The sequence below is a fragment of the Orbicella faveolata genome, unplaced genomic scaffold (assembly GCF_042242905.1).
Source record: "Orbicella faveolata isolate gen_17 unplaced genomic scaffold, um_ofav_v1 contig_14, whole genome shotgun sequence".
Lineage (NCBI taxonomy): Eukaryota > Metazoa > Cnidaria > Anthozoa > Scleractinia > Merulinidae > Orbicella > Orbicella faveolata.
Genome location: NW_028301541.1, coordinates 23460613 through 23488225, shown reverse-complemented (window position 1 = coordinate 23488225; position 27613 = coordinate 23460613). Strand labels below are relative to the sequence as shown.

Here is a 27613-nt window from a genome sequence, read left to right as displayed (position 1 = left end):
TCTTGCCTTGCTCAAGAACGCAATACAGCGTCCTCTGCCTTGGCTTGAATTCTTTTTATTGTATGTTAATATTTTTTGACACTTTGTATAGTATTTTGATTTGTATCATGAGAATTAAAAATATTGCTGTTGTTATCGAAGCTGGCGGACCAGTCGATGTACAGGGCATGTGCACTAACCATTAGGCCACCAACAGCGTATGTGCTGTAGCATTTAAACAGATAAAACAAGTAAAATGAAAAAATACTTTATTGAAAACTGTTATGTGCTCTATTTACAATAATATGACAAAATTAGTTGACAGAATTCTGGCACCTTCCGTTATTCAAGATAAAATTTACAAAAATAGTTCTTCTGAGGACAACCTTTTTTACAAGAACATTGAGTGATAAGAAAAATAAGAAATATATATAATATTGCTTGATAAAAAATAGACATATTTTTCTGCGCGAACTCAACTAGCAATTAAAAATTTCCAAAATGCATTTCAACATCATCTGAAATAACGATTTGAGTAATGATTGGATGAAGCCTAACCACGTGACCTCCTATCCCACTCAACGGTGATCACGTGCGATTCTTTTGGAGAGCATAAAGAACGTCGTCTTGATTGACATTCAAACGAATTCTCTGCTCCAGGTCGCGACGACCAGACTCTACTAAAAGTAGCTTCCAGGCTCCTAAACGACAACAAACAGCCGCGGCTTGTGATGGTGTAGGGGACGAAAGGCCTGGTGAAAAAGGAAGCAAATATGACATGAACTTCACAAGTTTCTGCTCAAAATTTTTTTTAAAAAAGCTGTTTTCTAAAACTTATCTTGCATTCAAACCAAAGTAATTAGCTTCGTCGAGGCTACACAGCAATTTGATCTAAACATCAAGCGAGCCATGACTGTACAAGTCAAACAAAGAATTTACGTTAAAATAAACTTACCCTCAATTCGACAAAAATCATTGAGTTGCTGAAACACCTAGAATGAAACAAGAAATAGGACAAATTAGCAAACGGTAACGGACGCTCAGTTAGAAAGTCACACTTGAAAGTCCTTTTGTAAACCCTTTGATTGTGTGCGGTTATTAATAGTAACACAATGGAGTTTTGAATCAAACTACTAGACCTCTACGGGTTTTCTCTAACAGTGCGCCAACCCGGTACAACCATAGCGAATTCGCAAATGTAAAACTCCCAGGGGAACAGTCCTTGAGGAACTTGCCTCAGTTTCTATAGCTCAGAGATTTAATGATCTTAGTAAAGCTAAATAATTTAAACCTGCTTATCAACTCACATCACCAAAAGTTGCCTCTTCAAGTCCAGAGCTACGAAACTCTGCGATAACAGACTTGAGGAAAAGACCTTCTACTTGTGACAAGCACCTGGAATATAAAATAGAGGTAAAGTTAGTGGGTAAAAAGGTCAAGTCTGCATACGAGCCAAGTGGTCCATCAGACCGGAGCTCACCCCGGTTTCTGTAGCATGAAGCGACTAGGAGTATTTCTACTCCCCCCCTGGATGGGATGCTAGTCAATCGCAGGGTTACCCCCAGCATTAAATTCGCCGGTACACATTTGTACACCAGGCTGGAGAGAGGCGATGTGAATGTAACGTGTCTTGCCCAAGAACACAACACAATGCCCCCGACCAGGGCTCGAACCCGGACCGCTCGATCCGGAGACGAGCGTACTTACCATGAAGCCACAACGACTCCCACACAAGTTAGTGGCGAACAGTGATTTGCAAGGACAACAACTTAAGAAACAACAACAACAACAACAACAACAACAACAACAACAACAACAACTAAACGCTTACTTCATGGCTCGTATCTTAGGTGACGAGAACATGTCTTGTAAAGCTAAGTCCACGTGACTCATTCCAACCAATGCGGTTCCCTTCTTTTTGGCACGTGAATCTGCGATTTCTACTGCTCTGCGGCATATATCTAAACATCGGCGTGCATCACCAGACACCGCAGCAACCTGTGAAATAGGTAATCGTATCGTACTGTTTTGTAGAGTAAGTTATGCAAATTGTGTTATTGTAAGTAGCACCTGTAATTGTATTGCATTGTAAGTAGTGTAAGCAGTGAGCAAATAATTTAATTGTAAGTAATTTAATTGTAAGTAATTGAATTATGAAAGTAGACGTATCAGTGGCGTCAGTAGTGTGAATCACAATTAAAGTTATTAAAAAAAGGAGGAAAACATAACGATTTACTGTTGCTACTACTAACCTACAAATCACAACGTCTTGACAAATAGCAGTTGTGATGTATGCATCTGAGAATCTATGAGAACTTGGCCCTTAAAACTGCACAAGCACACAGGAGATTTAAAAAGTCGAATTCAGGAGTTTTACCTTCCTGGAGACCAGCTGAATGGCATCAGGTTCAAAGGCTTTCAACCCTTCGATGCGAGACATCACAATCTGCTGCAGCTGTGAAAAAGTGTACGGCTGAAACGTCAACCGGGTCAGGCCCTAAACAGACATGAAAAGCCAAGTTAACTTCGCGCTTACAGTCTTCAGAATACATGTCGTAGTTTTTCAGTTAGTTTCGGAATCTTATTATCCAGTCAAATCCAGCGTGAGTGCTCGCGAGTATTCTGAAAATAGGCCATTTCTGCGTTACCTTGTGTCCGTCTCAAAACGAGTCCTCATGCAAAACTTTTTATATGAAAACGAGTTTGATTTGCATGAAAATGAACCAGTAGGCAGAACTCATTTTCGCACGAAGACTCGTTTTGACACTGAGGCAAAAGGCAACTTGGAAATGGCCTATTGTCACTCCAGCATGACGTCGTAGGTTACGTCACGTTGCTTAGTAACAAATCGAAACGGAGAGCGCGGGCTTGACCAATTTGCCTCAAAAAACGACAAACCAAAATATGTTTCGTTTCTCTCACTAAATCAGTGAGTACTCAGAAGATGTGACGACCCAATTGTTCAGTCTGTCAGGGAAAGCACATATAAAACCAGATATAAAACCAAGCAAGCCTGATGTTTTAAATCCTTACCAGTCGGCTAGAGACACGCTTCATCATAATTCTTTCGGGCAAATCCATGGTGTTAGCAATAGCCAGCACAATAAGCCGGGCGTGACGCCGTGTGGGCCATTCAAAGAGATTGTACAGCACGTGTTGTTTACGAGTCCATAGCAGATCCAGCTGGAAAGAGATTAAGTTATGTCATCAGCTATTCCTGTGAACAAGCCTTGAGAAATTGTCTTCACTGCCTTGAAAAATACAGAACTTCACAATGAAAAAGTGTTTCAAAAATCTTAGCATACAGCTTACGGTTAAAATAGCCTCTTGGGCCCTGTCCACACTACGCCGGAGGAATTTGAAAACGGAGGTTTCACTATGAAAGCGCATCAAATGTCTAAACTAAAACCCAAAGCCTGCGTTTTCAAATTCCTCCGGTTTGATGAGCGTTTTCGACAAGCTTTGTTTTCGCAGTTGGGAGCACGTGACTAGCAGTCGAGAGCACGTGACTCGCAGTCCAGAGCACGCGACTCGCAGTCCTGTGCGAAGAAATCACAGACGTAGGAAGTGAATCTCGCAGCTAGCTTGCGCCATTTACCTCATCCACCAATAGGATAACGGGATCCCTGTCAGGTGATGGTGTGTTAAAAAGCTTGTCCAAAAGATTGGAAGCGTGCTCGGGTGTGGCTTTCTGTCCTGTTAGCAGCTGCGGACAATATAAGAATGATCAGTGAAATACAATTTCAATAAACTTAAATGACGGTCTCTTATTTTTGCCATTTTTACGACGCGAGAAGAAAGCTCTCGCAAGTAGGAACTGAGGAAACCAGGCAAAGGATCAGTTTATGTATGTTCGACAATACATCAACGCCTTAAATTTCCATGTTCAAAAGTTTGCCTCGCATTGCACAGAATCACGTGTTTATAGGTAGTCGATCTTCAGAATTTTTCCAGAGACAACCTTATTTTCCATAGTTTTCCTGCTTATCAAATCTTTCCCAAAATTAAAGCAATTGTCGACTGTGAAGCTTTGTTGAAAACGTAGTCTTGTATCAACTGCACTAACCTTAAGGAAAGTAGAATAAGCTTGAGCTGGTTCTGTTAACTTCATTCCGTTGATTTCTACAAAAGTAAACTCTGGCAACTCATCTTGAGCTTCTTCGATGCTGCGTATGACCTCATGTACTGTGGCTGTTTTTCCAGTGCCTGGAACTCCCGAGATGTACATGCAACTAAAGAAACAAAAACACAAATTAACTCGGAGAGATTATTCAGCTGTTTCAGGAAAGGTTGTCCTATGTGATAAAGCGGAAAGGTATTATGAATAGTGCGCTAGCCTTAATATCTTTCGTTATTGTTGCGTACGCAACCTTTCTTCTTCTGTTGTTATTGTTGTTGTTGTTGTTGTTGAATGTTTAGAGTGGCCGATGCGCTTAGCTACAACTAGCTGGTTCTCAGGCATGCCACTTCAACTGAAAGAAAGAAGAATTTTTAAAAGAAAGAAAAAATTCTGAAAGAAAGAAAGAAAGAAAAAATAGGCTTAAAAATCCCAACTGGCGGGAGGCAGAACAGTTACCGGTCATCAAGCCACCAGGGAGTCTCGCCACCAACGAACTCGCCACCAAGGGAAGCCACTGGTGGCGAGGTGACCGGATACCGGCAGATAAGCCGGCTGTTTACAAGCATGACCGAGGAGTTGAACTAGAGTCTACCAACAAACAACTCCAGCTTAGTGGTCAGAGCGGGGCTTGAACCTGCGACCTCCCGATTTCAATTCCGGCGCCCGAACCACTCGGCCGCGCTGCCTACAGTTTCTTCATGTATTCTGCTTTCAGGAGCTCAGTAAACGCTGCTACACGGGCACTTGCTGTTGAGTCTTTGCACGGTTTTTTGTTCGCTATGACGGAAAATATGTTTTTTCCCCTAACAAATCCTCCCCATCCTCCAAAGTCTTCCTTGAAACAATGCGTCAAGACACTAGTCTCTCAAGAATATATTGCTCAAACTCACTATCAAAACAAGGAAACTCAAACCTGTGACAATAATTGAGAAAATCTAAGCTTTGCTGTATGTCTGGTGACAGACCAAAAAATACTTGCAGTTGGCATTTTCTCTTAGAGTCTGAAGAGTGTCTGACGAGAGAAAAACAGAGGGGAGGGGAGGGATTCTGCCCTCTCGTCTTTCATGTCTCAACGTCTCGTCTCATACTCCCTGTCTAATTTCAAGAGAAAGACCGACTTCAAGCAGTGTAGCATCTCATTTCCCAACACCTTACTGCTTGTCATACTTAACCTGTTTACAGTTCATGGTTACTTGGTTACTGAGTTCAATACCCACCCTCCAGTGCCATCAAGTAGTTTTCCTTCAACAAAGTTATAGATGTCTGTAAACTCTTTGTCACGGCATGGAAGAGATGATGGCACTGCAGACACATGCAGTCTAAAATCAAAACCAAAACCGCAAATTAAAATAAGAGTAAACATTTTTATAAGTGAATACTATGAGAATAGCTTTAATCATACCAATAGAACACCACAAAGGCAACACCCCCACCAGCCTCATAAACTTTCGACTTAGCTGTACTTCTCAACCAAACAACTACACTGTAACAACTCCTCTTTGGAAGTAAAGTAAGATTTTTCAAGTATAGGTCAACCCCTATGAAACAGCCACCCTTGGGAAAATGGATAGTGGCTGCTTAGAGTGGGCTGGCTGCCTAATAGAGGTAAAAACATTAGATGAGCCCTCATCAAGACTTTGATTAATGGCCGCCTGATAGGGGTGGCCATTAAATAGGAATTTGACCATAATATCTTACTTTTTTCTTGCCAGTTCAAGTGGTGTGCCAGGTGCCTTGCAAGGCTGCTGCCTCTCAGGAATGCTCGGTGTCATTAAGCTCTTCCTGGATGGTTGCTTGGCACTGCTTGGAGCCGGAGTCTTAGGAGTCTTGCGACTGGTCCTTGGAGTTTTCACTCTTTGCTGTGTAGGGGTCTTTAGAGGTGTTTTCTGGGATGATTTAGTTCTGGATGGAGTTTTTGCGGCTGGCTTACCTGCAACAAACATAATTTATTCACAAGCTGTTACTGCCATGCTCCAGTGGTTCAAAGGAAAATAACAAGTTTGGAATATGGTAAGGATTTATGCTGTCTGGTCTAGAAGAGGCTTGCAAAATGCAGCTGAACATGCCCTGGTATGAGTTAAGGGTTACAGAGTCAGCAGACAATATCCCACCCAGAAATTCACAGTACCACTCTCCCCCCTGGGGGATGAAATCAACCTGTATTCATCTATACCCCTGGGGGAGTACAGTCCTGTGGGTGTCAAGTGCCTTGCCCAAGAACAAAACACAACTAGCCTAACAAGGGTGATTTAGTAATTGATCTTGTTGTTACCTCTAGGCGTGTCCTGTATCGAGGTGAATGTTGTTAACTTCTTTGAAGACCTCAAGCCTCCTCTTCCTGGTGTTGGTCTACTTTGAACTGTTTTGAAAATAAGCACCACTGACAATTTTGTTAATAAATACTTTACAGCATAATAAAAAATAATCAATTATTAAATGACAGCAAGTCAAAGTTCCTTAAGTTTACATGTTTTGTGTTCAATCACCACTGCCCTCTTGCTTGACGTGTTACCACTTGCATTATCATACTTAAAGGTGGCTTTACTTTCTTACAGCTGTCTGCTTTAGATTACTGTCACTTAACAAAGGGAAGTTTAGTTGACTGGCAGTTAATACAACGTGTCTTTGTCAGGTGACCTTCTGGTGACATTTCATAGCTTGAGTTCTTGAAGTCAATGTTGAGAGCTTAATATACAAACTATATGCAGTTACTAATAGGGTATAAAATACTGAAAATCTTACTTCCTGTATTGTTTTTAGCTTCAGCCTCCCAAAGAATATCATTGCCATCATCACTATCATCATTGTCATCATCACTGACATCACTTGGATGAAACACACTATCATTGTCACTATCATTCTCGCCATCATTACTACATCTTGATTCACTCTCCAGTACTTGCTCCAGAACTTCTGCAGTACCTTTAGAGAGCATTAAATCTCACGTACATGCGCAACAAATACTCACTATTAAAAACCACTTAAATAAAGTCCAGGATAAAAGGACTGGCACTATGACAGGATTCTGTAGCACAAACAAAGCAATCTTCAGAAACTTTTAATCAATTTGTTGGGTCAGGTATTTCAGGGTTTTTGAACCAGTGTATTTTGTATCAAATTTTTTGCCCCAAATAACAGCTGCGATGGAGAGTACATGATTGCATATATAGCACATCATAATTCATACCATATCGTTGCCTTGGAGAATTTACTGGTCCTTCTGTCTTCTTCGCACTCTGGTTGTGTCTACTTTTCTTGGAGGTTACAGTAGATTCATCGGGAATACTGCGGCTTGCTCTTCGTTTAACAGGTGTCCCACTGTTGCCATTGAAAACTAATGGCTCCAGGGGTATCACACATTTGTTAGTTAACATAACAGTTTTGTTTCGAACAGGAGTTGTGCTTTTTTTCTTCACTGATGGAGTATCTATGGACAAGCCAAAAAATGTTTACAAAAGTAAATAAAATCCCTTGAATGATATACAGCTGCACAAGTGCAATATTAATTTTTTCATCTAAGCAAATTAAATACCCATTCACATTTTTTTTTACTATTATTACTGTTTAATCACATTTGTCACCTTTTTGTTCAACAATCAGGTGTTGTATTTCAGTAATTTAATTCTTCATTAAGGTTCCCGTAGCACAAATGCTGGTGTGCATACTATCACAAGAAAGAGCAACATAGGTTTCAAGAAAAGTACATTAAACTTCCATTGCAGAACACATTGAAAAAAGGTAATAACATGTCAAACTTGACTATATTCCTTACCCTTTCCTTTTGCTGGTGTTTTCCTTGTCTGTGGTGTTTTTGCATTGTTACTGACACCATTCTCTTTGACAAGATTCTGGTTTCTTGTAGATTCCCTTCTGGGAGTCTTCGGAGTTTTAACATCATTTGTAACACTACTTTCCCTTTTTGATGTGGACTCTCTTGCAACCCTTTTACTGACAGGATGAAGGTTAAAATGCCTGTCAAATCTGTAACGCACGTAAAACAAGTCCTCCTGGTCAGTGGCATGTAAGCAGTCTGGCAACAGATCGTGCAGTTTAAGTCTTAAAACAGTGCACTTCTTTGAAATGGTTTCAGCATCAATATCCTCAACACCGTGATTATGAACACTGTCACTAGAAGGTAAAAATAATTCTCTCCAAGGTTCCGCAATATCGACAGTAATCCTCCTTTTTGCTAATTTTAGCAGTTCTTCATAAGTGAAATACCACTGTATTATGGCTCTGTTGGGATCATCACTTCCTTCAAGCTCATATAACTTCTCAACATGTCCAATAAAACACTTCTTATTGCCGTTAATAATGACATCATCTTCACAACTGATCAAGTTTCCGTTAAATTTGAATCGGCTAAATATACAGAGAGAGAATACAAAAATTAATCCATTATACTTGTATGCTGAAAGCTGTCTACCTATGTGCATTGCATTTTGTCAGTATGAAGCAGCAAAACAGGGAATATAGCACCTAATGGGAGGGGGTTTAATATACACTGCAGAACACAACTGTGAAGCTGGTCATGATCATCTATTTCAGCTACTTATAAAGTTATAATGTGCACTACAATTGGCAGGCTTGGTGTTTTGCAATGTGTAAACAAGCTCGGGTCTGATGAATTGGATTAGAGAGACTGTAGGTCATGCAATGTTAAATGTTACACTGCAAAACAGAAGAGAACAATAAATTTACTCCTCTTTTGCATATAACGTGAAACAATTTCAGAGGTGGGCAAATGGAGTAAGACATTGTTCTGATGCAATGCAATGCACAGCGTTTTCCAGGCTTGTACTCCACTGTCTCAAATAACCAAGGCGGGGAACTCCCAGAAAAAATGGGTGGGGATGTGGGGCCTGCTTCCCAAAACCCTTACCCTATTTATGACCAGAAACTGTGATTTTCCCCTACCCTATTTGTGACTTGACCAAAATTCAGCACTCTATTTATGGCTGTTGCGGCTGGCACAGTAGCCCTAAAAATAATTTATGAAGGGCTTTTGATGATGGTCTTGTCAATAGTGATGAAAAAGTAGCTTTTTATAAAAAAAACAAAAAAACATACCCAATTCAAAACTAGAGTGAAAAAAAACATACCCTATTTGAGACCAAAATGTCCAAAATAGATACCCTATTTATGACCAAAACAGCTGAAAAACCATACCCTTTGGGACTGCACATACCCATATATCCCATAAAAGGGAGTGCCCCCCCCCCCCCCCATCCATCCATCCATCCATACCCGGACTCAAATACAAGCTTACAGTGAGCTAAGATAACACATGGATGTCATATCTATAACCAGGAACAAAACATTGTACTGCCCATGTTTTTCACGGAAAGATGTCAACTTAATTGTAACCTTAAACAAAATCCGAGCATTCTTGCAAGCATCTCCTTTATCTTTAAACGACCCATTACTAAGTTTAAGTTATATGGAAGGCCGGAGGAAGGAATTTACGACTCGTCGGGTCCATCAACGTTATAACAAGCTTGTTACCTATAAAAAACTTTTCCATCGTCTATCGTTCCATTTCCAATCCATTCGAAAGTCTCAGCAGCAGTTCTCGCATTTGTCCTGGTAGGCATTGTACTAAAATATTATCGTAAGCTTTATAAACTTTCCTCAGGAAATCTCAAATCTGGCCGCCATTTACACGTGCAGAAGAATGAGTGAAAACTGGGGAGAGTCATCAATCCCAGTACATTCGCTAATCAAGAGGACTGGGTACTAATCTGGAGAAAACTGCACTGGGTTCACTTGGTTTACTTTGAAATGAATTTTTGCCACTGTGACGCCATATTTAAGGAAATAAAAATGGCGGTTTTATGGCAGAGTAGGAGAAGACGGGCTAACTGCTGGGTTGGAGGCTACATGACTTCGTGTTTAGCTGTCTCGCAGAGAGCGGAGGACCTTCCGCAGACTTCTGCGCTCGGCACTCGTCGCTCGACGCTTATCGCTAGTGTCTCGACTGAGTCGCTCGCGGTTTTGCGACTTCATTGTTCCTGTTCGGGCAGGGCTTGAAGACGAGTTCCCCGAAGCCCCCATATGTTAAAAGATAGGGAGGGTTCATGGGCTGGATTAGTGCATAGCCTGGCGCAAACAAGAAACACAGGTTGGAAAAATACGAAAGTGTACCTCGACTCGAAATGTACAGAACTTTCCTGAGTGTTTTTTTCAGTTCTGGTCACGTATTTGCGGCTGGGTACGTCATAAATAAGCGGCCATAGGTTTTCTGGTTTAATCCACAATACCGGCATTTGGAAACCATTAGCACGCGAGGCAAATTGGGTGGTCTCTTAGGGATGTTAACGTAATAAGAAAACTGATATTCTCTTAAAAAAAGCCCTGTACACGTAAACTATACACGTAATAAATTAAACATTCAAGTGTATGGTTATAACATGGTGATGCTAAACAATTTTGTTTGGCTAAAACAGATAACATATGCACAACAAAATCAGTTGAAAACGCGATGATATGAACGCTTTAAAGAGCAAAAAAATCATGTACATACCGATCAATATTGAAGGATTTTATTTTCGCGAGGTCATTCGACTTCCTGCCATGTTTAAATTCTTTCAGTCTTATTTGGAGTAAAATCTGGTGTGATGTCAATTTCTCTTCACAATCATTCTGGGGGTTTTTTTTTGAAAGGAAGTGAAGTTTCTTATTATATTTTTATATTCTAAGATTACACGAGTAGATTTGTACCTGCATGTCTGCAAGGTACTATTTCCTGTTTACCAGATTTGTTCTTAATCATGTTCCGATTTCGCTTATGTTCTCAAGCGAAGAAGGAAGAATTCTTTGCTCTGTTTCGACAAAAGCACGTCATTAATTTATATGCTTTACAATACAGTTTGATTTCTTCTTTTGTCGAACTACACCACTTGTAAATAAACCTGCTACAAGCCTTAAAACTCTCACTGAACACTTTGAGTTCCCAATCCTTGATATTAGTACTTCTGATAGTCACAAAATGTTCCTTCAGTTAAGATTATATTCGTTCATCGAAAAATATCTTGTTGAGGTCATGGTTTCGTACTGGAACGTATGGCTTATTTTATGACTCTTATCCTGTATTCTTGTACCATCTACAAATACACTTCTCGTATTTCTCTAGAAAACGTTCTTATTCTAGATCTATGCAAATATTTGTGGGACAGATTCTCAGTGTACTCAACGTTTTTCATTAGCTTGATCTTATCGTGTATATTACCCTTTTGTTCCCGTAGCACTAAACAGTGATGATTACTTCTTGCGGGAAGTACTAGAACATCATCAGTTACATATAGAGCCAATAAATATCTGCAATACGTGAAACCATTTGTTCCTGCTACGATGAAAGGTCAGCTTAGCTGCAGTGTCAAGATCAGGGACTGCGTATAAAAACAGCAAACCATTCTTCATTTTATCAGTTAGCTCTCGTCCAAAGAATCGTGCAAGATTGTGGCATTTGCAAACTTGGTTGATAAGTCTGCTTGGCGTGATGGGATCCGCGACTACCACGAAAAAATGGGGGAAAGGAAGACAATTTTGGGGATTAAATTGGGATTATGATCCACAGTGGATACTGACCGAGGAACAAAGAGAAATACAGCGACAACTGATGGAGTGCTGTCGGAATGTCATTAGACCAAACGCTGTAAGTTCAAATAGATGACTTTTGCTTCTCCTTAATGCTTCCTCGAAGTCTAGTTGAAAAGAAAATCAACTGTCAGGTTTTCGGCGAATAGATGGAATAGAATGCAAAAACTTTTTCCGCGCGCGAGTTTTGTCTTGCGCGGTTTGTTTTCATCTAGCGCTTGTTGCTGTCTTTACTTTTCGTCCACTATTTCTACGTTAGTGTATGTAACCCGAATAACAGGAAAAAATATGTTGTTTTAATCAGTTAATTGATGACCGCTTTCAGTCTAGCAATGCTTAATTGATACAGTTACCAGAACCCAGAACAGGGCCTTCCTAACGCAGCCAAAAGCAATGGAGAGGGACTAGGAAGTAGTTCCCAGTCCCCTTTCTTAGGTTGTCAGGAGAAGAATGGAAATGAGTGGGAGAAAGTAAAACAAGAGATTACATTTTTGTACTTTCTCACCAAGATTACGTCAATGTGCTCGTTCCCTTGAAATACGGCACCTAGTTGTAAGCTGAATACATGAGAGCGCGGAACTGCGTAGATCAAGAGATCAATTTCTGATTAGACAGGAAAGACGAGGAGGCACTTGAAAAACACCACGTTACATTCAATTCGAGAGCCGTGGCAGGGACGTCTCTAAATGCTAATTATTCGTAATCAAACAAATTTCTTTAATTATGTTCACAAGTTCGCTTGCCGGGAAACCCAGCATGGGTACCCGGATGAACATCGCTTGTCCTTTACTTTGGCGTATACCAAACTTGATGCATATGTGATGTGAGAAGGGGGCGTTCAGTGTCAAAGGGTCAAGGGTGCTCTTTCTTGTGGATGTAAATTAGGGATTTCGGTATCAGTTGGAGTGTTGTTTAAGGAAAGACCGACAGATTTTTATCCATCAAGGCAAATTAAGTAAAGCCAACAAAACATAGAATTTAACTTGATTTAAAAGAATATTTCGGCTGGCCGCCAGTACCAGCCTTCTTCAGGTATAGAGAAAAATTAGACAATTTTAGATAGTAACTATTGTGAAATACAATGTAATGCACACGTTGGATGTGTTAGCAGGCCGTTGACATGTTTGACAAGTAGCTAGTTGGATTTTGTCACGGACATTTAAGCCATAAAGTGTAGACATGATTAAGCGTGGCTTCTGTGGCTTAAGAGACTGAAAAGTTTCTTTTTCAATAAGAATGAGTTGCATGTTGGTAGAAGTAAGATTAGGAGTAGAAAGATAGAACTCGGAAATTGTGGTAGGTTTGGCTCTGGTATTTACTGACAATTTCAAGGCATGTTTGAGTATGTACAACTGACATTGTGTTGTTGTCATTTGTTGTAAACTAGATTTTTTGCGTGGGACAAAATAAATCTTGCGCCACACCCACTTGGTCTCCTTTACAAGTCGGATTAAATTCTCTGTCCCTAGAGTCCCCTGGGGCATAATTGCCGGGGTTTTCTTTCTTTCCGCAAAGAAAAATCTACTTATGAATGCACGGACCGATATGTTGACATTTCAAGACGGCGGTTTCTCCGAATTTGGAGCGTTATTTTTACACATATCATGCGAACAATATTACTACCGTTAAGTTCCCAACATAAAGAACCCTCGTAAATTTATGATTTAGCAAAACCTTCCCATCATTACTATCAAGGGTGGCGCCTTTCGACGGTTGGTGCTTATGTGTCTTATGTAACTAAGAAGTGTAACCGCCATGTGACCATTAAACGGATAAAAATGTTCCCAGTATAGTACAGTATGTAACGAAGAAAGGGATACATCTTGTGCAAAAGAATTTATGTCACAACAAACGGGGTAATATAATGCCTTTGTAATAAGAGTCAACAAATATCAGGCACTCTGGTTTAGCTCGTTTTATTTGCATTGTGTCTTTTTTTTCTTTTTCTTTTTTTTTTTTTCTGCGATAACAATTCAAATATTTTGAGGTCGCTACTTTCGGATGGTCGTTACATTACAGGGGTCACTTCTTTCAGGATTTGCTAACCACTATGGAAGATTATTTGTTTCTTTCGTAAGGTCACTATTTTCGGTAAGTTATTACTTTAGCAACTTTACTAGGTCATTAATACTTTTCAAGCTTATTAAATTTCCGACCAACTGCAAAGTCGTGTACGTGAGAATCTCTATCACTGCCCATTGAGAGGTCAATTACAGGGTCAAAACAATGAATATAAACCAACACATTAGTCTTCAGTTTACTAGACATTCCCTCTCCTTGGTGAACAAGAACACCATCAAGAGTGTTACCGAGCGCGGCTCAGAATCTGTCGCTAAGAAATTCTCCTGGCGTTATGGCATCTCACACAACGAAAGCATGGGGCAATGGGAAGGAATTCTGGGGCATGAATTGGGATTATGATCCACAGTGGATACTGAACGAAGAACAAAAAGAAATACAGGGAAAACTGATGGAGTGTTGTAGGACAGTGATTCGACCTAACGCAGTAAGTTGCACTTAAACTGTAGCCACTTCTTTCTGCTCCTGCTTTTGTACTCTTCCCTTTTTCGTTCTTTTTCGCATACCGCCCGCCCGCGTCCAAAGCAAGAAGGCCCGTATCGGTTTGCTTTTCTTATTTGTTAGCCCTTCCTGTTTCTTTCACTTGAAGAGTTTGTTTAACCAGAAAAATGTTCATTATGTCAGGGACTAAGCACAATGAAGTTATTTTTTTTCGTTAAATATGAAGATTAGAATCTTCTCTGTCATTTTTTTTAACTGTCATTTTCATTTGTCGCTTGTTCTGCTGTCGTTGTAATTTCATCTTATGTGGTAAAACAGGTCCAAAAATTCATGCATTTATACGTAAGAAGAGGACAGTCACAAATACCATTTGGTACGAATCAACACCGTGATGAAAATTGCAAAAATTTTTACGTCTAAAGAGATATTGATGATAAAATTCTTACCATGATTTAAAGATGCGTGACCTCTACTGGCGGTCTGTTCAATCAGAAGTGAAGATGTACTGTATCACGTTATGTAGTATTGTGGATCACTTAATCTTGAGTCAAAGGGTATCTGTATTTAACCTTTGTTACTTTTGAACAATTTCTACAATTTCATTTCTTGCAAGTACGCACGTCTTGAGCAGTGAACTCTAGAAATCTCATGGCCTTAAACTCATCGTGAATTTTGTTTTCTTAAACTGTACCGCAAAGTATGATACTGTTTGAAACACTTCCGGTCTCGATAAATGGGAAACAATGAAGCTTTCATTAGGCATGGAGCAAGGCCATGCCGAAAACACCGTGGGCATCGTGGGAAAACCAAAGGATATAAATTTTACCCGCAACCCCAGAATGTGTTCACGCCCAGCCCGGGCGCAGCCATTATCCTGTTTGTGCCGATTTCTTAGTTCTGTATTTTCTCTCATTGCTTTTATATATAGTAAAAGAAAATATTTTTGACCAGCTAGAGTCAGTAATAGCCTCACTGACTCCGCACACGTCATGAGTTGTTTTCTGTTGTTGTGGGAGCTAATCCGAGCTGGATCTATTGACCGACACTAGGTCACAACGGAACGATTAAACGGATATGTTATATTTCATATTGTCTCTTTATCAAGGGCTGCTCTCGGACTCAGACATGCTTAAAATTGTTTCGCGTTATCAAGACTCAAATATTTGAAGCGTTGGCTTTTAACCTTTTCCCTATGACATTGCTATGTAATTTATACTTTCATATTCCGTCTCGCCCCCTAGCATTTACAAAAGAACAGTCGTCAACTATCATAGCCATCATATTTGTGTTCGGAATTTAGCTATCGATCTTGAATATACACAGGAAAAACATCGCAGATAATCTAACCCTCGTATCTGTTGAGATTTGGCGCACGAGTGCTTTGTTTCGGCGACGAAGTATCTAATGCCGAGTACAGAAATGCGAAGAGGCGACTTTGCCGCTCGCTAAAAAGGAACGATAGTTCCTTTACTATGAGCTTTCTACGACAAGTATTTTTCCTTTAATCACCACTCCAAACAGGTTGACTCTAAAGCCCCTTGAAACACTAAAACTAAACATGCTGGAATTCTGACATGTCAGAGTGACTTTTAAGTTGATAGTTTCAAATGTGAATAAAGAAACCTTTTAACTGCGGAAAAACGGAATTTACGGTATTACGGTATCAAATTATGGGCAAAAACATTTGAGGAATCATGGTTGTAAAGAGTACTATTAAAAGGGGCCTGCAGACTGCAATGGGATCAAACAGAGTTTTATAACCAAACATAACATTTCGATTTTTTCACTTACTTTCCAAGTTTTCAGCAGTTTCTATAGGAGAACGCTGCCTTTAAGCCACAGTTTCTTACCTGAAAACATTTGCTTTTAGCCCCATGACCTGTTGAATTAAATGTTCAGTTAAGCTGTACAAATATTGGTGGAACTTCCAAGGGAAACGATAATTGTTTCGAGAAATCGGGAGTTAATGGAAACAGGTCCAAGGGTCGAGTCAGTATCGGGAGGTTTGAGAAATCCAGGGCCCGACTGTCATTTCTGAAATTTGCTGAAATTTGTCGTACAGTTACACAACTCGAGAATATTGAAAGTTATAGACTGGATGCCCAGTTATTTGAGGAAGTATTTCAGGTATTTTGAGGTGTTTTTAGGACGTACTTTGGAATGAATTCACCTTGGCTGTTGCGTAGTTTATCACACAACCACTACGCCTAAACGTCTCCAAAATTGGAAATCTTTAAGTGAAAATACTGCCGTCGTGTAACCTTGTTTGGTCAAAAGAAAGCGATGTCTAGACAGCAAAGACATGGAACTTTGCACGAAGATTACAATCAAAGAGAATAGTTTTGTAGACAATGATGGCCCCAGGTCAGTCATTACTCATTAAGATAAGCCGCCCAAACCTCGAGTGGCCCCATCATTTTTCTCGTGAAGGACTTCATTGTCTTCATGGAATTCTGAAGACCATAGAGGGAACTGGTTATGAAACCTGGCAAACATCAAATGAGCATACAAAGATCTCAACTGGATTTATGTTGGAAGGTCCACGACCGTGCACAATCTTTTGTTTTGCGCTCATACACTATGCATGAATTACGTAACCAAAACGTTTCGATTGGTTAGTTCGTCAGTACGGACTAAACAACTATTGTGCTTTAAACACGGTCAAGGCCAAAAATGCGAACAAAAGCATCAAAGAACTTTGTAGGGTTTCATAACCATTTCCCTCTATGTGAAGACGGTGTAGTAATATGAATGTCACTAGCGAATAATAGACTGATTTTAGGTACCAGATAGGCAACAGACATGATATGAGGACTGCATAAAAGTCACGTTTATACAATGCCATTGTGGGGTATTCTTCAGACGCAAATATAAAGGATGGTAGGGCCAATCGGGTCAAACGTGCTCACCTTTAGATTATAAAGCCGGAAATTTTTAATTGCAATAGGCTTTACCTTCATCTGTTATTAGCTCATAATTCCTTGGTTATTCAGTTGCATGCATGCTATAAATCACGAGTAAAAGCATACTTTGACCAGCTATCAAGGAAAGGTAGCTTAATTAATGTTTGTCATTCCAGTGTGCGCAATTCAGTCGATACATTTTTTTCGATGCTGAAGGCAATAACCACATCTGAAAATAATGCCAAGCTAAGAATAAAGATCGCATCTAGAGGGTACCAAGTTCTCTTCGTCGAGTTTGCAACGGTTTTGAACTCAAAATTTCAACTGACTTAGCGGCTTAATGGAATAAAATAAAGGAATTTGTGTGTTTCCTCAACCTCGATACGATTTCTTTTGTTAGCATTTCTCTGTTTTACTGAGTAATCCCATTAGGCCTTTAGCTGCCTAATTGCAAAAGTCTTTTAGTTGTCCGTGAGTTGTTGACAGGTCTGCCTTTCCACGTATGTCAATTCAAAAGACGTGTAGGGACAACAACATTACAATCTGCTACCGCAAACGTGCTCACTCCAAGGCCAAAAGGATTGTTTACAACACAGTTGCCATGGAAACAGTTTTGTGTCAACAAAAACAACTCTTTGAAGGTTATTAATCTATCGCCTATTTCCTGATAAGAAAGCTAGTAATGTTGGCGTCTCAAAATCGTAGTTAATTTCGACCAATATTGAAGGCTTTAATTCTCTAACGATTCTCAAGTCAATATAGCGATAATACGGACAGCGGACTCACTCGTGTTACATCTCACGAAATCCCGAATATTGGACCCATATTGCTGTGTACAGTTGGGAAACAAACTTTCTTCTGCTCTAACCCAAACAACTTGAGTCGAGAGTAGAGCAGCACAGGCAATATACAATTGTTCAAAAACTAATTGCTAAGAAAACCTGCATAAACAAATTATGAGCGAAGAACGTTGACTTAGCTTGAACATCCTGATCTAAGCTTTCTGCCGCTCCGCTTAAAGTCAAGACTGTGGCAATGCAGCGGCTTCTTAATTCGGCTTGCTTTTCAGGCAGAAAAGGTGGCTGTCATCAAATTAAATTAAATTCCTGATTGGAGAATATAAACTAAACCAAAACATGACGACTTTTTAATAGAAGCATATTCTAGAATAAATCCAAATATTGGTACTCTTCTCCTGGTATTTTGTATGAAATTCGTGCTTGGAAAAGCTTACCTCTTCATCGTAACTGGGACAACTGTCGATATTACTGCCTATTTCGAGAAAACCTTAATCGAAATTTAGCACACGAATTTATTTCTGGCTAATTAGGGGTGTTGTTCGGTCTCATGCAAAATCAAACGTTTTATCGAGGGCCTCCCTGGGGTTTCTAGGGCCTCCCAGGGGTTTTGGGAAACAAGGGAACATGGTCATTTATTTCAAGGGAACAAGGGATATTTGTGGGATTAATTTGAGGGAACAAGGAATATCTCCACTATTAAGGGAACTTTAGGCCCGAACAATGGAATTTGTTAATGGGGAAAAAGAGAGAAAAAGTGAAATTTTCAAGGGATTAAGGGAACATGCTACCCCGCTTCCCCACTTTTGGAGGCTCTCTTTATTGACCACCTAACTAGAGCGCGAGTTTATAGACGAAATCTTTCAAATAAAAGATCGAAAGAGGGATCCTCTTTATCATATCTTTGCACGCTATTATTTATTCTAAGTTAATTATGATGTTTAGCACTGGGAACACAACTAACTGTGTGTGTGTTTTTTTTATATCTATCTAGATAATATGCGATGACACATATGCATATCCAAGGAAAAGCATGGACGCCTTAGCTTCTATTGGTCTGCTGGGTCTTATCGTACCCAAAGAACTTGGTGGCTTGGGTCAGAATCATGTGTGTGTTGCAATGGTTGTGGAGACGATAGCGCGATATGGCTGCCCGAGCACTGCCATGGTATACGGTGAGTATTGTACCTTGGGAGGGAGTTTTAAATGATACGGTGAGCTGAGAAACCAGTGCCTTTTATGAATTGATATCTGAGAAATACTAATAACTAATACTAATAATAGGATTTCTATGAATGACTGTGTTAACTGTTAAATACAAAGAAATGGCTGATAGTTAATCGTCAAGCAGGAAAGAAGCACTCTTATTTAGATCGTTGACCAGTAAAAAGAAGTCTCAAGTCCCTCGAGGATTAGTATAAAAAGATGTTTTTGAATGATGGCTAATTAGAGAAAAAATGACTGACGGCAACAGGACGCCTGGCAAAATGTGCACTTGAAAATTTAACAAATCGAATGTGGTTTAGCGTGGTCTGTACTCTTATCGACAACGATACGCGTCATCACAGTGGTCAAAATTTGTTGTAGACTCACTCGGCGCGTGTCATCACAGTGGTCAAAATGTTGTGGACTCACGAGGCGCAGCCTAGTGATGAGTCCACAACAAACTTTGACCACTTTGATGACGCGTATCGTTGTCGATAAGAGTACATTTGTTTTTTACCAAAATATCAACGTCAAAGAAAATGGTTTTTTTTTTCAGAGCGCGAGCTTAAAAAGGCATTGCGCGACACATTGACGGAAGCAACGTGGTCTGGACTCTTCTCGACATCGGCAAATTAGCCAATCAGATTGCGAGATTAGTAGCGATTGTGGTAAAAAAAGAGCTTGTAACTGACAAGTAGATGTTTTCTATTTATTGAATGTTTCCCTTTTTGCAGTGATGCATTTAGGTGCAGTTGCAGCAATGCTTTTCCGATATCACGGCAACAAAACCATTCAAGATGTACTAACACGACTTGACACAGATAAGCTGATTGGCACACTAGTGTTTAGTGACCCAGCTACAGGTATGTAGGCGTGGTATCTAGGTGTTATCCAGCCATGACTGGCATTGTTGATGTTTCAAAGGTATAGACAAGCTTAAAGCATAGCATTATAGACTTTTGCTTCGATGCAATGATAGATCTAGCAGACTTCTGTGTTTAAGATGGTTTTTATCTTCTTGAAATAGCGGTCGCATCACCGGGCGTATCATAGCTTGAAATGTACGCGCACAATTTCTCTAGTGTACAACAAACACTCTCTTAAAGGTGCGCTATTTGTTAATAATTTCTTATCACAAATCAAACAGCATGAGACTCATGTACACTCAAGGTACTTATTTATTTTACACGCCCCAGGTGGACATAACTGGTTCCCATTCTCCTCTAAATCAAAGCAGCTGGATGATGGCAGAATACAAGTTTTGCGCTACGGAGCCTGGGTGACCAGTGCAGGATTTGCAGATTTCTACGTTGTTGAAAGCACAAGCCCGTCGTTTGAAGGCGACTTCATGAACCTCAGTCTGTATCTTATGTTTAAGGTAACGTTTGGTTGCTTGTGTCTCTCTAACAGGCAGATTTTGCAGGAAACGCCAGAGAAGCTAAAATGATATAGAAATTATAACTTCAAGTTCAAATGCAGTCTGCAGCATGTCCTCTTTAACCGATACATGGCCTAACGGATGAGGTAATGACAATTTCTCAACAATCCTATAGGACGAAGTTCGCTCCAGCAGTGATGAGTGGTCGGCGTTGGGCATGCGTGGTAACCAGTCCAGCCCAGTCGTGTGTGAAGGCGTGTTGTCAGCGGACAGACTGATTGGTTCATTTGGTGAGTCAAAGCCACATTAACCCACCAAAGCGTTCTGCTGAAACTATACGACTGGCGTGTCTTTGGAATATACACCTAGGATAAGCCTGATCCCAGTTGACATGCTTAAAGACATAGGAGCTGCTGGTATAGACTTAAGGGAAGTTCAGTAGAGAGAGGTTCCGACTTTACCACGCCCAGTCTTTGGTTTCCGAGAATAGCATGTTGTTCGGTGGTATCAGCCCTGGGGAGTGGTAAGAGCGCTCGCCTCCCGCCAATGTGACCCGGGTTCGACTCTAGCCCGGTGTAATATGTACGTTGAGCTTGTTGTTGGTTCTCGCCTTGCGTCGAGGGTTTTTCTTCGGGTTCTCCCGTTTTTCTTCCTCCATAAAAACTCCAAATGCCAGGTCGACCAGGACAGAGGACCTGCAGCTGCATGAAAACCAGCTAAGGCTGATGTGGTTGCGTCCCTAAATATTTTAAGTTATTTCATATATTTATTATTTATGATCTTCATCTTGGATGAAACTAATCATCATTGAATATCGAGAAACATTTCTTGGGCGGTGGACAACAAAATTCCCGCTTTTGCACTTCGTTTCCGTCTCAATCTCGTATTTCTTTATCAACAGGTGATTTCCCTTTGGCTGGTCATGAAGTTATTGACCCATACTTCCTTCTATTCAGTTCTGCTTGCTGGAATGGGATAGCCCTGGGCTCCATCGATATTGCTAAGAAGCACGTCATCAGAACAGACCATGCCGACACAGGCCTGCGCGTAGCGGACTATCCAATCATACAGGTAATAAGCATCATTGATATTTCCTCATATTGACTCAGGGACTGCCATACGGGCGGAAATCACTAGGCACTAAATGAGTAATGTAGATATGACCCAGAAATACCTCTTACTTGTACAAACTGGTGATGGATTTAATGAGTAAATTTGAGGGCCTTTATTTCTTGACCCTTGTTATTTCTATCTTTGTTAATGAATGAGTGACGTAAGACCCTGTTATACTACATTTCTTTCCTAGACACATTTACGAGTAACATACCTATTTTCGATGATGTTTTTAGGATTACTTTGGTAAATCTGTCACGGAGACTAACGGCGCCAGAATGATGCTCTTCAGCGTGGCACAGGGAATGGATCACGTGACCAACAACAACGACTGGTCTATCTACAAAGAGCCCCTGATGGCACCAATGTAAGCAGTATAGACTACAGTGTCATGCTATCCCATAACACAGCTTGCCACATGCCATTGCCACGTGCCTCAGCATATGTAGCTATGCCATGCCATGCCAAAAACATTTCATAAGCATTCTATGCCCCGACATGCGATACGATTCGATGTCATATCATTAGAAAACATAATATGTAACGTGCCATGCAATGCCATGCCACAGCATTCCGCTTGCCATTATATGGCAAAATATCATGACATGCTATCTGGCATAGCATGCCGTGCCATACCGTGTCATAACTTTGCCATGACATGACTGACATTCAATGCGGTGAGTTAATTTAGTTTTCCCTTGTTTTTTTTTCTGGTGTAGTCGAGGACAGTTCCATCACTGGTGCTTCCAAGTAAAAATCAAAGCTGCAGCCAACGTCAATTACGTCACAGACGAGATGATGCATGCTTGCGGTGGTGTTGGTTACAAGAAAGAACTGGGTAGGTTTGCGCACAAGCACGAAAGAGAAAAAGGACGTAAGGATAGCACAGTGATGACAGATGCTCGCCTCCCATCAGTGTGAGCTAATGTGTTCCGGGTTTGAATCTCGGACTGTTTTGTCCGCCGGGCTCTCTGGCTTGCCTCTCTCCATAGAAACCAACATTTCTAAACTCCAATTCTAACTGTATTCCGAGGGCCACTATATTGCCAGTCTCGAGACCGCTAGGTACTACCATTTTGAACAAACCTGATTTATTTAGTCATTGCTTATCTTCGTCAAATGGAGGAGTTCTCTAGGATCTGGAGATGGGTAGGTCATGCAGGCTTTACAAGAAAGCGTTGAGTAGGTCTGTGTGTAAAAGAAAAGGAGGCAGTATTACTGCAGCTGGTAACAGTATACAAAAAGACTTTCTTTATCAAATTATAAAGGACGCGTCAATAAAACCTCATACCTGTCGAAATTGTGGCCATTATAAAGGCTTTCAGAGTGACTATAATTTTTTTTCCTGGCCATAATTTTAACTCAAAGTTATTCATGTGCACTGCAGGTATTGAACGTCTTTTACGTGATGGCAAAGCAGGATGGATGATGGGAGCTAGCAATGAGGTGCTGAGACAGCTAGTTGGAAAAACCAGCCTCTTAGGCCTTGGTGCAGTGGACTTATGGTAAATAAAGGAACTGAGCTTAGTCCTGGCGGTTTTTTTATAACGGCTAGCTTCTTCTTCTTCTTCTTCTTCTTCCCTTCTTCTTCTTTTTTTTCTTCTTCTTCTTCTTCTTCCTCATTTTCTTGTGTCGTCTTCTTCTTCCTCTTCATGTCGTTGTTGTGGTTGTTCTTCTTCTCCTTCTTCTTCATGTTGTTGTCGTTGTTGTTGTTATTCTTTTTCTTCTTCTTCTTCTTCTTTTTCTTCTGCTTCTTCTTCGTCTCCTGACGTCTTCCTCTCCTTTTCTTCTTCACTCCTTGCTCCTCTTTTTGTAGAATAATATACTTTTATCACATTGGCTTCTAGGTTGAAGATTCCTGACAGACGCGTTCTTAATTCCGAGATTAGGAAGTTGAGCGGTGAGGCGAAGAGAGACCTTGCACGTAAACTTCTCATTGAAGCAGACAATGATGACGCAGCTTTAAATCACAATAGTAAACTCCAAGACTCTTACCAGGATTCAGAGTTTGAAAACCCGTTCAACACCAAGCCTCCCGCAGTGTTGAAGCCCCTGGATACACCTGACGGAGTTGCGCATGAGCCATGCCTCAGACCAGACAGATTCACTGCTTTGAAACTGCTGTCTGTTAAGTCTTTTGGGGAGATGATTGCCGAATATACCTTTTCCTTGCCCCAGCCCACTGACTGTACAGGATGCTTTCCTGGCCAGTACGTCCGAGTGAGGATTGGGAAGAATGAGAGGTTTTTCTCGCCTGTGTCACGCACTAAAGAGTTTGGCAAAATTTCGCTGTTGCTCAAGCATGAGACACATGGAGTGTTCTCGAATTCCATCCGCTCTCTTCAATTGGGTAAGAACGGCTGCAAGCGACATTTTTGCCCGTCTCTGTTTTATTTCCCCACTTGGATCGAATATTTTTTGGCAAGGAAAAACCTCCTTACACTATTTTTTCATCCCCAGATTTAATCTATTTTTTAAAAAGAATATACTGTAAGGCGAAATTTATTCTCACAGTCTAAATTTTCTGGACAAAACAGCGCGAGCCCTGGAGAATACTGCTATGAGGCAACGTGGCCGGGTGGTTAGGGCGCCGGACTTGAAATTCCGAAGTCACGGGCTCAAGTCCCGTTCTGACCACCAGCTAGTGTTGTTTTTGATATTCCAAAGTTCAACACCTCGATTACGCTTGTAAATAACCAACTGGTCTGCCTCCTGCCAGTTGGGATTCTTAACCACGTTATATTGATTTACATTGTATGTGTTTAGTGTTTCCATTGGCTTTGAAAAACCCTATTCGAGGAGTGGTCAATTAAGATATTTATTTTATTTTATTTTAGTTTAGTTTAGTTTATTTCGAAAGTTGCTTCATTTAAGTGACGACATTTGCATTTTTTGTTATTTCTGTCTTTCAGGCGAAACAGTAGATTTCTGTGGACCTTGTGGGGGATACGAATACCAGTCCAACTCTACCAAATACTTAACTCTGTTAGTGGGTGGCATGTCATGTCAGCCCGCAGTGCAGATTGTGCGTGAAATAATGGCCAACCCAAAGGACCACACCATCGTGTCTCTTCTCCTCTGCGCTGCCAAGCCAGCTGATATTCCTTATCGCCAAGAATTACAGAAGTATACCTTGCTTGACAAGCGTGTGAAAACTTCATTTACCGTGTGCGAGGTCGACTGCGATGACTGGGAGGGAGGAGAGGGTTATATTGATGCCAATCTTTTATCCAATGCACTGCCCTCCCCAGAAGAGTCCAGTCATCGAGTGCTCGTGAGCGGGGGCCCTCGTCTAGTCATGGGAGTGCTCCAGGGGCTCAGAGTGTTGGGGTACTCAAGTGAGAAGATCTTCGTGTACGGTCAGTTTGGGGTCCAACAGATCAGAGCTGTTTATGGAAAATACGCGAAACTTGCACAGCACAGGGAGAATCATATCATCAATGGATACTGTTAAAGACTCTTGATTCTACTCGAGCTTGCAATCCTCTTTTACACTAATTTTTTTACAGTTAATATTAGGAACAGATTGCTTAACAAGATGATATCACTGAATGTTAATGTCTGGTCTGAGAATCCGATAGTACGTCAAGAAATTACACCCTAGCTCAGAGTGTTGCTTATTCTCATCACCACCTATTTGGCACAATTTGTTTATAGAAAAGAGAAATCGTACTTTGATACCTCGACGGAAAGAAAACCTGTAACTTTAATCAGAACAGAGTGGTAAAAGAATGTAGATGACCTGTTACTTTTCAAACACGTATGGCAGAAACAAATATTTTAGTTACTAGACATACCAAATTCGCAAAAGACAAACTTTGATGAATTTAAACAACTTAGCCGAGGAGTTAAATCTGGAGTACCCGGAACTATTCAAATCTAGTTAGTGGAACCTTAACCTTTAACCTTTTTCCAAACGTTTTTCACGATTTTTTCCAGTACGCTAGTAGCGTTCATACTTATAATACTAGATACGCCGCTAGCCAAAACCTCTACAAATAACGAGTTAGAACAAACACCGGGAAACAAACTACATCCCATATGGCTTCCGTCTTTTAGCATAATATTCCTTCTTTATATTTGAAAAATGTTAATGTGTACCGATTTTCTAAACCAATTAAGTTATATCTCTTTTCTGAACAACTCGAAAATAGCATGAAGTAACTAAGATTTTGAACATTCAATTCCTTGGAATATCCCCTGCTCATATAGTTTGGTCTGTCTCCCTGTGTTTGCACTTAATTTACTTGTCTCCTTCATTCCCTTGGTCTTATTTTGTTTTGCACGTAAAAGGCAGGGTAATAACTCGGAAACCGCAAGGTTCATTTATCCCCCTGGTTCGACTGTAAGCACATATCTTTTCCTTAAGTTATTGCAAGTTTTTGTAATTTTCTATGCAAATGTGTATTAAGTGTCTAGAGTAAATAAAACAATGTTATTGTTATTGGAACCTGGGAATTTCGGATTAAGAGAGCAGTGCTCTTAATAGTCGACTATTTTTCATTTGTGAAACTATTCGCACCTTTTGGTTTTATCAAGGGAGCTGTTCATTATAGCACCCAGGAATATCTTAGACTGACGAATAAAAGTGACCTTCGCATATTAAAGCAGTCCATGTTAATGGTTCATTTCCTTTGCTTGTCTTTCTAAAGGTCTTGTATGCACATGTAACAAAAATGTTGTAGAAAATATATCAATGTTGCATTGTTTAACATATATAATTGATTTCATATCTAGGTTACCGCAGTTACTGTAATTGTATATTATGTTTCAGGTCTCAAGAAAGCAAACTTAATCGATTCATTGTAGTATATCCGGTGAAACTGAATTTTTTTTGTAATCTATATCATCTTGAAAAGCTTTTTAACCCCTTTTCTGAATCTCTTGTACCGAGTGACATAGATAATCGGATTGAGAACCGTAGAGGTTTTGGCAAACAAGGCGGGGATCGTGGCAGCCAATGGAGGTATACTCTGAGGTTTACCAAATGCTGCGTAAAACGATAGGATGGCGTAGGGCGTCCAAACTACGACAAAACTTGCTACCATTATGAACCCAGTCCAGACCACTTTCTTTCTGGTGAGCAATATCTCTAATGTTTGTTGTGCTTCATCGTTCCATTTGCTTTTTGCCCTTTCTGCCATTTGGGACATTTGTTGCAAGATAATGGCATACGATACAACCAGGGAAACAACAGGAAATAGAAAGAAAATGACAAAAATACAAATGATAAACGAAGTATCAACGAGGTCGTTTGACTGCCACTTTATTGAACATGAAGCTCCAGTGCCTTCTGGGGCATAAGATGACCAACCAATCAATGGAAAGATACCCCACAAGCCAGTGAATATCCAGAGCAAAACAATGATTTCTAACATCTGTTTGTGAGTGACATCTGCTCTCATTGGGTGATAAATCTTCCAGCACTTCTCGACAGCAAGGACTGTATGATGCAGCATAGTACCCAGGCCAATGATAGCACTTACGCATGCGTACCAACTGCATCCACCCGAACCAAATGGCCACGCAGCGAGGAAGTCTGCAGCCGCTGCAAATGGAGTTACGATTGCAGCTAACACGACATCAGCTATCGCGATACTCAGGACTGGCAGATCTGATATACAGTTAGCAGATCTCGGTTCTTGTTGAAAGTCAATATTGTGATAGCATTGAAAAAGAAACCCAACATAGCCAGGGCAATAAGGATGCATGCTGCCAACATGTTATTTCTTTAGTAATCTCTTTAAACTGGAGGGTAGCTAACGCTGTGCCTTCCCTTTTTTAAAACTTTCCTTAAAAACTGAATATTCCGCCCACCTTCTCCAATTGTAGATAAACCGATATCTCATAAATTGACCAATCTGAGAATGAAAATAAATAAATAAATAAATAAATAAAATAAAAAAATAATGAAATTATTTCTTCGCTGAATAGTGTTTGTATAAGATATTTTTATGGCATGCCATAGAAAATACTGTCAATCGGAATACAGAAGAGCCGC

The 27613-nt window shown here is 40.4% G+C and overlaps 2 protein-coding genes and 1 pseudogene across 4 annotated transcripts; 1 reads left to right on the top strand and 2 right to left on the bottom strand.

The window, feature by feature from the left end:
• Positions 1 to 231: 231 nt before the first annotated feature.
• On the bottom strand, positions 232 to 10243 carry LOC110046189 (uncharacterized). Of its 2 annotated transcripts, none has more exons than XM_020751879.2 (15): positions 9605 to 10243; positions 7872 to 8461; positions 7287 to 7526; positions 6842 to 7021; positions 6372 to 6479; positions 5798 to 6029; positions 5317 to 5418; positions 4046 to 4211; positions 3578 to 3685; positions 3013 to 3162; positions 2357 to 2476; positions 1811 to 1977; positions 1287 to 1374; positions 935 to 971; positions 232 to 731 (listed from the first exon to the last, which is right to left on the bottom strand). In XM_020751879.2, the coding sequence occupies exons 1-15, from the start codon at positions 9691 to 9693 to the stop codon at positions 568 to 570; spliced, it is 2541 nt and encodes an 846-aa protein (XP_020607538.2). In that variant the 5' UTR covers positions 9694 to 10243; the 3' UTR covers positions 232 to 567. The 2 variants fall into 2 exon arrangements, with proteins under 2 accessions (XP_020607538.2, XP_020607539.2); XM_020751880.2 differs by having other exon boundaries at positions 6372 to 6458; positions 9605 to 10241.
• A 1229-nt stretch (positions 10244 to 11472) lies between these two features.
• Positions 11473 to 26219, top strand: LOC110046197 (uncharacterized). Of its 2 annotated transcripts, none has more exons than XM_089287196.1 (11): positions 11473 to 11753; positions 18910 to 19090; positions 19856 to 19984; positions 20318 to 20499; positions 20675 to 20789; positions 21401 to 21570; positions 21849 to 21979; positions 22332 to 22450; positions 23000 to 23117; positions 23460 to 23962; positions 24525 to 26219. In XM_089287196.1, the coding sequence occupies exons 1-11, from the start codon at positions 11598 to 11600 to the stop codon at positions 25064 to 25066; spliced, it is 2346 nt and encodes a 781-aa protein (XP_089143322.1). In that variant the 5' UTR covers positions 11473 to 11597; the 3' UTR covers positions 25067 to 26219. The 2 variants fall into 2 exon arrangements, with proteins under 2 accessions (XP_089143322.1, XP_089143323.1); XM_089287197.1 differs by lacking the exon at positions 11473 to 11753 and adding an exon at positions 13611 to 14201.
• On the bottom strand, positions 26105 to 27496 carry LOC149114559 (visual pigment-like receptor peropsin; annotated as a pseudogene).
• Positions 27497 to 27613: the final 117 nt, after the last annotated feature.

Excerpts from the sequence above, each read along its gene's own strand:
- LOC110046197 (XM_089287196.1), top strand. The coding sequence starts at position 11,598 with ATGGGATCCGCGACTACCACGAAAAAATGGGGGAAAGGAAGACAATTT. Across the intron at positions 11,754-18,909 it reads ATGTCATTAGACCAAACGCT|ATAATATGCGATGACACATA; the intron begins GTAAGTTCAAAT and ends ATATCTATCTAG. Across the intron at positions 23,963-24,524 it reads CATCCGCTCTCTTCAATTGG|GCGAAACAGTAGATTTCTGT; the intron begins GTAAGAACGGCT and ends TCTGTCTTTCAG.
- LOC110046189 (XM_020751879.2), bottom strand. The coding sequence starts at position 9,693 with ATGCCTACCAGGACAAATGCGAGAACTGCTGCTGAGACTTTCGAATGG. Across the intron at positions 5,419-5,797 it reads CTTGAACTGGCAAGAAAAAA|ACTGCATGTGTCTGCAGTGC; the intron begins GTAAGATATTAT and ends TTTTGATTTTAG. Across the intron at positions 3,686-4,045 it reads CTTATTCTACTTTCCTTAAG|CTGCTAACAGGACAGAAAGC; the intron begins GTTAGTGCAGTT and ends TATTGTCCGCAG.